We start from the raw sequence: 14,903 nt of genomic DNA, 5'->3' as shown, positions 1-14,903 counted from the left end.
TATCATGTGCCGGTTCAGTCCGTGATCTTTCCAAGTAATCTAATAGTGAAGTAAAAGACTGCACTCCATAATACAAGGAAAATGCTTTTATTGTGTCAAATCATCCAACATCAAAAAGTATTCTCACGTGAGCATCATGACACACATGGAGGAGAGCATGGTTGATGAGTTTCACGAATTTCTTTGCTTAGTCATAAGCAAAGAAATTGGTGAAACGCGTCAACCATGCTCTCCTCTGTGTGTGTCATGATGCTGTCATGAGAATACTTTTTGATGTTGTTTGATTTTACACAATAAAGCATTTTCCTTGTATTCTGGAGTGCGGTCATTCACTTCGCTATTGGAGGAAATAAGGGCAGTGTAGTGGAGAGAGGGCACAGTGCAGGAGATGAGGGCTGTATGGAGGAAGTGGGACAGTATGAAGGAGAGTGTAGAGGAGATGGAGGCCGTATGGAGGAAGTATGCTAGAGATGGAGGCAGTTTGAAGGAGGTGGGGCAGTATGAAGGATAGGGAGGACGTATGGAGGTGGTGGGGCAGTATAGAGTAGATGGGGGTAACTAGAGGAAGGGGAATACCATAAGGACTGAGATTTCGGACTGGTGATCATTGTTCTGCAGAATTTGGGGTCATTTGTGGTCACCCTGTCACCCTCAGCGTTTATACTCACCACATCACTGGAGTCCAGGTTATACACCCCAGCCTGCAGTGCCCCTGTCCCAAAGTTGTGACTCTTCCCATCAATCTGAACTTTGGACAGAGCTGTATCAATCCACTTGCGCAGCCTGAAACAAGAACGGGGTTGGTTTCATAACATGAAAGGATGACACAAACGTGCACCTCCTGTCAACTACCTGACATACCCTTCATATCCAAAGAGATAATACAATGCACAATTAATAACTCCAGGAATAAGATTGAACTGGGCTAGTAAAGGCCTGAAAAAACAGAACGGGGGGAGGGGGGGGGTCACAGGATGAGAGCGCACATTGGGGGGGGGGGGGGGGGGCACAGCACAGGATGAGAGTGCACATGGGGGAGGCACAGCACAGGATGAGAGCGTACAATGAGGGGAAGGGGGCACAGCACAGGTTGAGTGCGCACACTAGGGGGGCACTGCACATGATGAAACCACACACTGGAGGACACAGCACAGGATGAGAGCGCACACTGGGGGGGGGGGCACAGGATAAAAGCTCACACTGGGGGGGGGCACAGGATAAGAGCTCACACTGCGGGGGGGGGGGGGGCACAGGATAAGAGCGCACATTGGGGGGGAGGGTTAAGGCCACAGACTGGTGGACACAGCATTGGATGGGAGCGCACACTGGGGGGGGGGAGCACAGGATAGCGAAAACTTGGGGGGGGGGGGGCAGAATAAGAGCGCACACTGGGGGGGGGCACAGGATGATAGAGCACACGGATCAGAGAGCACACAGATGAGAGAGCACACAGATGAGAGAGCACACGGATGAGAGAGCACACGGATGAGAGAGCACACGGATGAGAGAGCACACGGATGAGAGAGCACACGGATGAGAGAGCACACGGATAAGAGAGCACACTGGGGGTCGCAGTTCCTCGTATCTCGTAAAAAAAAAATGTTGGTTTGGTTACAATTCTAGTGCTAACAATAACAGAACACTCACAGACGTCCGTCTCCATTGAATCTTGTCTTCTCCAGATAGCGGTTGACCTGAGACATGTCGTGCTCCAACATCTTTGCATCTACGAGAAAAGTAGAAGACGGTCACATTACAGGAAAAGAGGGAGTCACCTGGACAGGAAGAAAGGAGAAATCTTCCCAGCGGAGACACAGGAAACAACAAAAACCTGACAGAGGTTCCGACCTTCCCCTGTTCCAACCATAATATGATAAAAGTCCTGGCTGGAGTTAGCTTTTATCATATCCATGTAATGTACCAGGAAGGGGGGGGGGGGGTTCTGACCTTAGCATTCTTCCTGAACTCTTCTTGCAGATCAGCAGTCTAGGTGGTGGAGGATTCTCCGCTGAATCCAGCACATTGGGAGACTCATCAACAACTTCTATATCATCCTCATGGTGGGTATTATATAGAATATATACTGTATATACGTAGATATAAATACATAGGATGTCTTCCACAAGGATCTATCTAAACGCTATTCTGTCTCTACTGTGGTCATGTGACCATTCAAAGCCAACGTAGTAAAACCTAACAATGTGGCGTCGTGATTGCTCAGTGTAGTGAATACTGGAGGTGCGATGTCATTTGATCGCTCTGTGTAGTGAACGCCGTTAGTGTTTAGTCATGTGATCACTCAGTGTAGTGAATGCTGGCAGTGTGTTGGTATGTGATTGCTGAGTGTAGTGGATGTGACACTGGAATGATGTCATGTGATCACTCAATGAAGTGAACGCTGGTAGCGTGATGTCATGTAATTGCTCAGTGGAGTGAACTTGACATTAGGGTGATGATGTGTGATCGCTCAGCATAGTGAATGCTTGCAGTGTGATGTCATGTGATTGCTCAGCTTAGTGAATGCTGGCAGTGTGATGTCATGTGATTGCTCAATGTAGTGAACGCTTGCAGTGTGATGTCATGTGATCGCTCAGTGTAGTGAACACTTGCAGTGTGGTTTCATGTGATCACTCAGTGTAGTGAATGCTTGCAGTGTGATGTCATGTGATCGCTCACCATAGTGAACGTTGGCAGCGTGACGTCATGTAATCGCTTAGCGTAGTGAACATTGGCAGTGTGATGTCATGTTGTCATGTGATCGCTCAGCGTAGTGAACGCTGGCAGTCTGATGTCATGTTGTCATGTGATCGCTCAGCGTAGTGTACGCTGGCAGTGTGATGTCATGTGATCGCTCAGCATAGTGAACGCTGGCAGTGTGATATCATGTGATCGCTCAGTGTAGTGTACGCTGGCAGTGTGATGTCATGTGATCGCTCAGTGTAGTGAACATTGGCAGTGTGATGTCATGTGATCGCTGACCGTAGTGAACATTGGCAGTGTGATGTCATGTGATCGCTGACCGTAGTGAACACTGGCAGTGTGATGTCATGTGATCGCTCACCGTAGTGAACACTGGCAGTGTGATGTCATGTAATCGCTCATCGTAGTGAACACTGGCAGTGTGATGTCATGTGATCGCTCACCGTAGTGAACACTGGCAGTGTGATGTCATGTAATCGCTCACCATAGTGAACGCTGGCAGTGTGATGTCATGTTGTCATGTGATCGCTCAGCGTAGTGAATGCTGGCAGTGTGATGTCATGTGATCGCTCAGCGTAGTGAATGCTGGCAGTGTGATGTCATGTGATCGCTCAGCGTAGTGAACGCTGGCAGTGTGCTGGCATGTGATTGCTCAATGTAGTGAACACTTGCAGTGTGGTGACATGTGATTGCTCAGCGTAGTGAACTCTGGCAGTGTAATGTCATGTGATCGCTCAGGGTAGTGAATGCTGGCAGTGTGATGTCATATGATCACTTAGTGTAGTGTACGCTGGCAGTGTGATGTCATGTGATCGCTCAGTGTAGTGTAGGCTGACAGTGTGATGTCATGTGATCGCTCAGTGTAGTGTAGGCTGACAGTGTGATGTCATGTGATCGCTCAGTGTAGTGAACGCTGGCAGTGTGATGTCATGTGATCGCTCAATGTAGTGAACGCTTGCAGTGTGGTGTCATGTGATCGCTCAGGGTAGTGAACGCTGGCAGTGTGATGTCATGTGATCACTTAGTGTAGTGTACGCTGGCAGTGTGATGTCATGTGATCGCTCAGTGTAGTGAACGCTGGCAGCGTGATGTCATGTGATCGCTCAATGTAGTAAACGCTTGCAGTGTGGTGTCATGTGATCGCTCAGGGTAGTGAACGCTGGCAGTGTGATGTCATGTGATCACTTAGTGTAGTGTACGCTGGCAGTGTGATGTCATGTGATCGCTCAGTGTAGTGAACGCTGGCAGTGTGATGTCATGTGATCGCTCAGTGTAGTGAACGCTGGCAGTGTGATGTCATGTGATCGCTCAGTGTAGTGTACGCTGGCAGTGTGATGTCATGTGATCACTTAGTGTAGTGTACGCTGGCAGTGTGATGTCATGTGATCACTTAGTGTAGTGAACGCTGGCAGTGTGATGTCATGTGATCGCTCAGTGTAGTGTACGCTGGCAGTGTGATGTCATGTGATCACTTAGTGTAGTGTACGCTGGCAGTGTGATGTCATGTGATCACTTAGTGTAGTGAACGCTGGCAGTGTGATGTCATGTGATCGCTCAGTGTAGTGAACGCTGGCAGTGTGATGTCATGTGATCGCTTAGTGTAGTGTACTCTGGCAGTGTGATGTCATGTGATCGCTCAGGGTAGTGAACGCTGGCAGTGTGATGTCATGTGATCACTTAGTGTAGTGTACGCTGGCAGTGTGGTGTCATGTGATCGCTCAGTGTAGTGAACGCTGACATTCAGATGACATTAGAAGACCAGGCGGTGTGTTCCTGCCAGTAAATGACAATGGACGGCGTGTGAGTCTCTGGCTGGGATTGTAGATTCTATTTTGGGTTTGATGACAAACAAAGCCGTCATTAATGAATCCACAGAGAAGGCGGCAGAGCTGCCAATGTGTCACGCGTTCCCCTTCCCCACCGCCTCTCGGGATTTACACCGATCACCGTGCCAAACGCCCTGCGGCCCTTCCTCGCATTCTTCCCTCACACAATGTCCTGGTACATGGAAGGATGTGGGAGGGCCGCAGGAATTCCATCTTCAGGTGCTGGACCTCTCCCCGTGTGACCCCCCAGAGCTGGCGTACAGCGGGCCCCACATTATCCCCGGGGCCCCACGTTATCCCCGGGTCCCCATATTACCCCCCCGGGTCCCCATATTACCCCTGGATCCAGGTGCACTGCCAATAAGACAGTTAACAGATGGCGCGTCTGAGAATTGGGACTTTCTGTGGGAATGCGGCTTTATCTGACAGACGCACGTTGACTTGTGTGTGTTGGCAGGAAGCGGGCGGACAAGAGCTGCCAGTACAGTGACATTTCTTCCAGGGGAGGGGGAAGCAGCTGTGAATACCAACCTTAGAGGGAAGCTGTAATGGTTTGTGGTCAGGGGGACTCTCTTTATCGTACATTCAGAACATATGAGGGGCTGGAGCCATGCTAGCTATCCCTAGAGAGAGAGAGAGAGAGAGCGAGCACCACGCCAACTTGCTTTTACATTCCTTATGTCTGATTGAAACAGAATTGATCTGATAAGGATGGAGTCTCTGATGTGGTGAGTTCTGTAATAAATGTGAAAAGGAGACCACTGTGCCCCCTGCTGGCTGGATAGAATACTAGAAAGTTGTAAGGTAGAGGGCTTGTCATAAAATCCATAGCATCATCCCATAAATGAATATGGTATTTTTGAAACAGAAGAGTACTGGGACTTTAAATATGCCAAATGAGAACAAAGTCAGAATAAAAATCTATATAAATTTTATTACACATAAAACGTTGTCATAAACACAATATTAAAATCATAGATATGCATGAAGAAACCTTGCGATAAATACACAAAATATGTAAATCTGATGGATACATGGTCAGTTACAAGTACTTATCCATCAGATTTACATATTTTTTTATTTATCGCAATTTTTCTTAATGCATATCTATGTTTTATTAATGTGTTTATGAGACAACGTTTTATGTGTAATAAAATTTATATAGATTTTTATTCTGACTTTGTTCTCATTTGGCATATTTAAAGTTCCACTACTCTTCTGTTTCAAAAATACCATATAGATAGAATACTACTTTATAAGCAATATGTTGAATATAAATACAATAATACCTCGTACTGCGAGTAACGCGGTTTACGAGCGTTTCGCTATTATTTTTTTTAACTCTGACTCGGTTTGCGAGCGTTGTCTCGTAAAAACGAGCAGGATTCAAGCCTCTGGGGTGTGCAGTAATGCATTTGGCCAGAGGTGCGGGGGCGCTGGTGACACTCTGAGCCGTTTGGAGCCGCTCATAAACACTCGGAAACACTCCGTTCCCGGGTGTCACCAAGCCTCTCCGAGTGCATCCGAGTGGCTCTAGTGCTCTCCGAGTGTTTCCGAATGTCTCCAGCGCCCCCCCCCCCCCCCACCTCTGGTTACATGCGGTACTGCATACACTAGCAGTGCCACTGGAATGGATTATCTGAGTTTCCATTATTTTCGTATGGGGAAACTCGCTTTGATATACGAGTGCTTTGGATTACAAGCATTCTTCTGGAACGAATTATGCTCGTAATCCAAGGTACCACTGTATATATATATATATATATATATATATATATATATACAGGGGCGTTGCTAGGTCTACAAAAGATCTGGGGCTAGAGCCCATAGCAGCGTAGTAAAGAAAGTCATATGCTTGGGCGGGCATACACATGTATATACAGTAATATACGTGTGGGTGTATATATATCCCCAGAGAGCCCCCCGTTTACATCAGGGTCCCCAGAGAGCCCCCCCTTACATCACCTTACATCAGGGTCCCCAGAGAGCCTCCTCCTTACATCAGAGTCCTCAGAGAGCCTCCCCCTTCCATGAGGGTACCCAGAGGGCCCCCCACTCACATCAGGGTTCCCAGAGAGGCCCCCTTACATTAGGGTCCCCAGAGAGCCTCCCCCTTAAATCTGGGTCCCTAGAGAGCCTAGGCCTTAAAATCAGGGTCCCCAGAGAGCCTCTCCCTTACATCAGGGTCCCCAGAGAGCCCCCCCACTTACATAAAGGTCCCCAGAGAGCCTCCCCTCCCCTTGGGGACCCCTTCAGAGACTCGGGGCTATTGGCCTCAGATTCGGGGCTATAGCCCCAAAAGCCACCCCCTAGCAACGCCCTTGTATATATATATATATATATGTATTCTTTTTTTTCCCTGAGCTTTATATGTGCTCACCCTGGAGCCCATCTCTGTGTAGATGTCTCTAGTACATGGCACCTCTCTCCCCTCCCCAGATAGGGATCTGCAGATCAAAATATTGTCATCACAAAAAAACTCTGATGTGTGCCTGGTGGGGAGCTGGAGGAATCTGTATGGTCAGGAATGCCCCAAAATGTCACAAATGTGCAGACACCAACTGTCAGCATTACACATTAACTGTCAGCATTTTACAGCAACTGTGCAGTAAAACTGCATTGCAGCATTGTCACCCTGTGGGCGGTGGGGTCACTTTGTGAATAGTGGGATCAGTATTACACACCAACTGTCAAGATTACACACCAACTGTCAACGTTATACATTAAGACCCCATTCACACTGGAGCACTTTTCAGGCGTTTTAGCGCTAAAAATAGCACCTGTAAAGCGCCTCTCAAGCCACCCCAGTGTGAAAGCCCGAGTGCTTTCACACTGGAGCGGTGCACTTGCAGGATGGGAAAAAAAAGTCCTGCAAGCAGCATCTTTGGGGCGGTGCGGGAGCGTTGTATACACCACTCCTACACCACCCCTGCCCTTTGAAATGAATGGGCAGCTCTGCCAAAGCGCCTGCAAAGCACTTCGGCAGCGCCCCAACATGGGCGCTATTAACCGTTTCTTCGGCCACTAGCGGGGGTTAAAAGCGCCGCTAAAATTAGAGGCGCTTTACCGCTAACGCTGGCACCGCCCCAATGTGAAAAGGGTCTTACTGTCAGCATTACGCCGACTGTCAGCAATGCACATCAACTGTTAGAATTACACATCCACTGTCAGCATCCGAATGTCAGCATTACACTCCAACTGTCAGCTAAGGATGAGCTCCGGCGTGTTCGCATGCTGCACGTGCAGAGCCCGCCAGAAAGTCGGCAATGCGCTGCGCTAATCACAGGCAGTGAGACATTTTCCGATCCCTGCAGCCGCACATCGAGAAATGTCTCACTGCCTGTGATTAGCGCAGAGCAGTGCCGACTTCCTGGAGGGCTCGGCACGTGCAGCGTGCGAACACGCCGGAGCTCATCCTTACTGTCAGCAATACACACCAACTGTCAGTATTACACATCACCTGTCAGCATCCAACGGTCAGCATTACACAGCACCTGTCAGCATCCAACTGTCAGTATTACACATCACCTGTCAGCATCCAACGGTCAGCATTACACAGCACCTGTCAGCATCCAACGGTCAGCATTACACAGCACCTGTCAGCATCCAACGGTCAGCATTACACAGCACCTGTCAGCATCCAACGGTCAGCATTACACAGCACCTGTCAGCATCCAACGGTCAGCATTACACAGCACCTGTGCAGTGAAATTGCAAACAGTATTGTCGCCCTGTGCACGGTGGGGTCATGCTGCAGATGGGGTGATATTAGATAGATATGTTATTTTTTTTTAAATGGACTTAAAATGGTTGTCATGCTCAGACATGAAATACAAACAAAGCATATCCCTCTTTCCTGGTGCCTTCATGGCGGCATACACACGGTTAGTTACTCCGCCCCCAACCAACCCACAGGACCAACTTTCACTCTATACATGAAAAAGTCAGCCCCCCCATTAGCCATTCTTTTTTCTGTCCTCAAACCTACAGTATTAAGGACAACATCAAAGCTGCACAAGCTGGACGTGGCAAGGACTCTCCAACATTACGTTGAACTAACACGTTCTTTTCGTAAAAATCAACGTCTCTTTGTGATCCCTAAGGGCGCAAGAAGAGGAATGGCAAGCATCAAAGACAACCTTGGCAAGTTGGATTGTACGTCTCATTCAGCGAACATATTGGGCTAGTGGTCTTCCAGTTCCAAAACCAATCAATGCTCAATCGACGCGGGGAATGGCATCTGCCTGGATGGCTTTAGCACCAGTCTCTCCAGAAACTGTCCAGAAACTATCTGTCGTGAGGTAAGTTGGTCATCTTTCACCACATTCATGACCCATCATAGTCTAGATCCAGCTTACTTCTCGTGACTTCGGGAGAAAAGCTTTGCAGTTGTCTGCTCTGTAATCGAAATTAAAATGTTTTTGCAGCATCCCCCCTTGTGAACGAGTTATTTATCATGTGTATGCTGCCATCAAGGCACCAGGAAAATGGAAAATTGAATACTTACCTTTCTGTAATTTTCCTTTCCTGGTGCCTATCCATGGCAGCATACACCCTCCCTTTCTATAATCCTTAAATGTTTGAGTCTAGTTATAAGAATGGCTAATGGGGGGGCTGACTCTTTCTTTTATAGAGTTAAAGTTGGTCCTGTGGGTTGGTTGGGGGCAGAGTAAACAACCATGTGTATGCTGCCATGGATAGGCACCAGGAAAGGAAAATTACGGAAAGGTAAGTATTCAATTTTCCGTTATAGTGTGTACTTGTCTCAATGCAGAGCACTAAGTGTCATTTCTGTTCGCTGCCTCCTTCCTCTGCTATCAGCATGAATCACGTCTGACAAGTTTTCCTGACACCAAGAGAAAAAAGGTGACAGGGGAGGGACCTCCAGCTGATTGACAGCCTCAGCTCTGTTCCTGTGTGCTGTGTGTCTCTTCCCTTCAATCAGCTAACAGAGCTCTCTTTACTCTGCAGTGTGTAGTTTAAGCTCTCCACCCCCTTTTTTTCTGAACTCTCAGACAAGCGTTATAAATTCTGGACTGTGAACGGATGCAGAGAAGAGAAGACTGCAGATAAACAGGTACAACCTATGTAGGAGGATTTGTTTTTACCTCTGTGTATTACCTGAGGATAGTCCCTTCACTGGATATATGGAGGGTTTACGACCACTTTAAGTGAGGATCAGACACATTAAGCTGAACTCCGAGTCTCACTTTTCAGCTGTTTTGTTTTTCCTTTTGAATTAAAGGACACCAAGCAGTGTCAGAGGACTGAACCCAGGACACTGCACAGGGAGCGGCACTCCGCCATCAATCATTAATCCGGCAGAGCTGCGGCTGTACACAATCAGTAAACGGTGATAGCAGAATAATTGGTAATTGAGGGCAAATCATTAACATGGGTCAGCCAGTCCACAACAACAGGAAGGAGAGCAGGTGTGACAACCATCATATACACCTATGTCTGTGCTCTCCACAACAGCCAATCAGATTTCAGCCATCCTCCAAGCCACACCCATTCTTAGCCAGAATGCCATTTTGTACATACAGAAAGAGGGACACTCAATAGCACAAAGTATGTAGGAAAAGGACACGCCCCTACTACGCCTACCATAAGGAGGACAGAGGGCTTCGGTCCCATAAAAGGACAGAGGGATTCAGTCCCATAGAAGGACAGAGGGATTCAGTCCCGTAGAATGACAGAGGGATTCAGTCCCATAGAAGGACAGAGGGATTTGATCCTATAGCAGGACAGAGGGATTCAGTCCCACAAAAGGACAGAGGGATTCGGTCCCATAGAAGGACAGAGGGATTTGGTCTCATAGAAGGACTGAGGGATTCGGTCCCATAAAAGGACAGAGGGATTCTGTACCATAGAAGAACAGAGGGATTCGGTCCCATAAAAGGACAGGGGGATTTGGTCCCATAGAAGGACAGAGGGATTTGGTCCCAAAGAAGGACAGAGGGATTCAGTCCCATAAAAGGACAGAGGGTTTCTGTACCATAACAGAACAGAGGGATTCGGTCCCATAGAAGGGCAGAGGGATTCAGTGCCATAGCAGGACAGAGGGATTCAGTCCCATAGAAGGACAGAGGGATTCTGTACCATAAAAGAACAGAGGGATTCAGTCCCACAGAAGGGCAGAGGGATTCTGTACCACAGAAGGGCAGAGGGATTCTGTACCATAGAAGGACAGAGGGATTCAGTCCCATAAAAGGACAGAGGGATTCAGTGCCATAGCAGGACAGAGGGATTCAGTCTTATAGCAGGACAGAGGGATTCAGTCGCATAGCAGGACAGAGGGATTCAGTGTCATAGCAGGACAGAGGGATTCAATCTTATAGCAGGACAGAGGGATTCAGTCCCATAGCAGGACAGAGGGATTCAGTGCCATAGCAGGACAGAGGGATTCAATCTTATAGCAGGACACAGGGATTCAGTCCCATAGCAGGACAGAGGGATTTGTTCCCATAGAAGGACAGAGGGGTTTGGTCCCATAGAAGGACAGAGGGGTTTGGTCCCATAGAAGGACAGAGGGATTCAGTCCCATAGAAGGACAGAGGGATTTGGTCCCACAGAAGGGCAGAGGGATTCTGTACCATAGAAGGACAGAGGAATTCTGTATCATAAAAGGACAGAGGAATTCGGTCCTTTAAAAGGACAGAGGGATTTGGTCCCATAGAAGGACAGGGGGATTCGGTCCCATAGAAGAACATGGGAGTTCAGTCCCATAGAAGGAAAGGGAGATTTGCTCCCATAGAAGGACAGAGGGATTCGGTCCCATAGAAGAACATGGGAGTTCAGTCCTATAGAAGAACATGGGAGTTCAGTCCCATAGAAGGACGGGGAGATTCGCTCCCATAGTAGGAGAGGGAGATTCGGTCCCATAGAAGGACAGAGGGATTCGGTCCATAGACAGACAGGTATGTATTTGTATGTATGTGACATCCAGCATTGTGCCAGTTGTGGTGGGCACACAGTGGCAGCATTGTCTCCTCTGTGCACACAGCACCCCTCACCCGCCTTCCCATGTGAATTCTCAGATTCTCGGCCTTGAGGCTGATATCTGTGGTGTCACCCCCTCCCCCACACTAGTCGCTGACGCAGCGGTCTCGGGGAGGATGTGCTGATCTGGGACAATGTCTCTGGTTTGGGGTGAAACAAACGGGGCCACACAAAGGTGGAAATGAAAGTTTGACTTCTGTATGGGCCCCGGAGCAGATACAGACAGGGCCAATTATTTCTGTACAATTACGTGCAGATCTCTGGCAACACTCGGGGGTGGGGGGGGGGAGCTTTTATTCCCACGATAATCAAGGTTAATTTATCTGACAAGGTACACCCCAATGCAGTGCTAAAAGATCCCTAAATATCCTAAACCAGTGCGTTTACATAAAGTGCATTCATTACATGGACCTTTTAATCTTTGTAAACCATCCAATTAAAGTGCATCAGTTACATACAGTGAGGACAGAAAGTATTCAGACCCCCTTACATTTTTCACTCTTTGTTATATTGCAGCCATTTGCTAAAATCATTTTTTTCCTCATTTTTTCCACACACAGCACCCCATATTGACAGAAAAACACAGAATTGTTGACATTTTTGCAGATTTATTCAAAAAGAAAAACTGAAATATCACATGGTCCTAAGAGCCCTTGCACACTGGGGCGGTTTGCAGGCGCTATTGCGCTAATAATAGCGCCTACAAACCGCCCCGAAAGTGCCGCTGCTTTCATTCCAGTGTGCAAGCCCCGAGGGCTTGCACACTGGAGCGATGCGCTGGCAGGACGGTAAAAAAAGTCCTGCTAGCAGCATCTTCGGAGCTGTGTATACCGCTCCTTTACCGCTCCTGTCCATTGAAATCAATGGGACGGCGCGGCTATACCGCCGGCAAAGCGCCTCTGCAGAGGCGCTTTGCGGTGGTATTTAACCCTTTCTCGGCCGCTAGCGGGGGGTAAAACCGCCCCGCTAGCGGCCGCATACCGACGGTAAAACGCCGCTAATAATAGCGGCGTTTTACCGCCGACACTGCCCCAGTGTGCAAGGGCTCTAAGTATTCAGACCCTTTGCTGTGACACTCATATATTTAATTCAGGTGCTGTCCATTTCTTCTGATCATCCTTGAGATGGATCTACACCTCCATTTGAGTCCAGCTGTGTTTGATTATACTGATTGGCTTTGATTAGGAAAGCCACACACCTGTCTATATAAGACCTTACAGCTCACAGTGCATGTCAGAGCAAATGAGAATCATGAGGTCAAAAGAACTGCCTGAAGAGCTCAGAGACAGAATTGTGGGAAGGCACAGATCTGGCCAAGGTTACAAAAAAATTCTGCTGCACTTAAGGTTCCTAAGAGCACAGTGGTCTCCGTAATCCTTAAATGGAAGACGTTTGGGATGACCAAAACCCTTCCTAGAGCTGGCCGTCTGGCCAAACTGAGCTATCGGGGGAGAAGAGCCTTGGTGTGAGAGAGGTAAAGAAGAACCCAAAGATCACTGTGGCTGAGCTCCAAAGATGCAGTGGGGAGATGGGAGAAAGTTGTAGAAAGTCAACCATCACTGCAGCCCTCCACCAGTCGGGGCTTTATGGCAGAGTGGCCCGATGGAAGCCTCTCCGCAGTGCAAGACACATGAAAGTCCACATGGAGTTTTCTAAAAAACACCTGAAGGACTCCAAGATGGTGAGAAATAAGATTCTCTGGTCTGATGAGACCAAGATAGAACTTTTTGGCTTTAATTCTAAGCGGTGTGCGTGGAGAAAACCAGGCACTGCTCATCACCTGTCCAATACAGTCCCAACAGTGAAGCATGGTGGTGGCAGCATCATGCTGTGGGGGTGTTTTTCAGCTGCAGGGACAGGACGACTGGTTGCAATCGAGGGAAAGATGAATGCAGCCAAGTACAGGGATATCCTGGACGAAAACCTTCTCCAGAGTGCTCAGGACCTCAGACTGGGCCGAAGGTTTACCTTCCAACAAGACAATGACCCTAAGCACACAGCTAAAATAACGAAGGAGTGGCTTCACAACAACTCCGTGACTGTTCTTGAATGGCCCAGCCAGAGCCCTGACTTAAACCCAATTGAGCATCTCTGGAGAGACCTAAAAATGTCCGTCCACCAACGTTTACCATCCAACCTGACAGAACTGGAGAGGATCTGCAAGGAGGAATGGCAGAGGATCCCCAAATCCAGGTGTGAAAAACTTGTTGCATCTTTCCCAAAAAGACTCATGGCTGTATTAGATCAAAAGGGTTCTTCTACTAAATACTGAGCAAAGGGTCTGAATACTTAGGACCATGTGATATTTCAGTTTTTCTTTTTTAATAAATCTGCAAAAATGTCAACAATTCTGTGTTTTTCTGTCAATATGGGGTGCTGTGTGTACATTAATGAGGAAAAAATTAAGTTAAATGATTTTAGCAAATGGCTGCAATATAACAAAGAGAGAAAAATTTAAGGGGGTCTGAATACTTTCCGTCCCCACTGTATACAGTATCTCACAAAAGTGAGTACACCCCTCACATTTTTGTAAATATTTTATTATATCTTTTCATGTGACAACACTGAAGAAATGACACTGTGCTACAATGTAAAGTAGTGAGTGTACAGCTTGTATAACAGTGTAAACTTGCTGTCCCCTCAAAATAACTCAACACACAGCCTTTAAAGGGGTTGTAAACCTTCGTGTTTTTTTAACTTAATCCATCCTATGCATTAAGGTGAATAAACTTCTGGCAGTGACCGGCCCCTTTACTCAACTGAGCCCCTTCATTCCCTCGGCGGAGACGCGCTCTCCCTCTCTGCACAGGGTCCCGGCTCTTGATTGGATAGATTGATAGCAGCGCAGCCATTGGCTCCTGCTGCTGTCAATCAAATCCAATGACGCAGGCACTGGGGGGCGGCATTCGTGTCTATGGATGCAAATGCTGGACTCGGGAGCGCGCCCGCAAGGTAACCCCCCTGGGAGAAAGCTTCTCTTAGCGGTTATCTGATGCTAGGAGGAGCCGCGAGAGCCAACAGGGCACCCCAGAAGACGGTGATCGAGGCCACTCTGTGCAAAACGAGCTGCACAGTGGAGGTAAGTATGACATGTTTGTTATTTTAAAGAAATAAAACACGAAGCTTTACAATCGCTTTAATGTCTAATCCACTGGCAACAAAAGTTAGTACACCCATAAGTGAAAATGTCCAAATTGGGCCAAAAGTGTCAATATTTTGTGTGGCTACCATTATTTTCTAGCACTGCCTTAACCCTCTTGGGCATGGAGTTCACCAGAGCTTCACAGGTTGCGACTGTAGTCCTCTTCCACTCCTTCATGATGACATCACGGAGCTGGTGGATGTTAGAGACCTTGTGCTCCTCCACCTTCCATT

General features: G+C 47.8%; 1 protein-coding gene across 2 annotated transcripts in view; it reads right to left on the bottom strand.

The window, feature by feature from the left end:
• Positions 1-14,903, bottom strand: part of LOC141112633 (adhesion G-protein coupled receptor G1-like) — a 43,498-nt gene that overhangs the window by 14,086 nt on the left and 14,509 nt on the right. For both annotated transcript variants that reach the window (XR_012236625.1, XM_073605603.1), the window contains exons 3-4: positions 1,648-1,726; positions 669-783 (exon numbers count right to left, since the gene is read on the bottom strand). Coding sequence is in view for 1 of the 2 variants with exons in the window: in XM_073605603.1 (XP_073461704.1) it covers positions 669-783; positions 1,648-1,726 (194 nt within the window). In the remaining variant the exon portion in view is untranslated. The remainder of the gene's footprint in view (positions 1-668; positions 784-1,647; positions 1,727-14,903) is intronic.

The sequence above is a fragment of the Aquarana catesbeiana genome, linkage group LG11 (genome assembly GCF_042186555.1).
Source record: "Aquarana catesbeiana isolate 2022-GZ linkage group LG11, ASM4218655v1, whole genome shotgun sequence".
In the NCBI taxonomy this organism is placed as follows: domain Eukaryota; kingdom Metazoa; phylum Chordata; class Amphibia; order Anura; family Ranidae; genus Aquarana; species Aquarana catesbeiana.
Note: the sequence above shows the minus strand (reverse complement) of the source record. Positions and strands in the feature narration are given on the sequence as shown.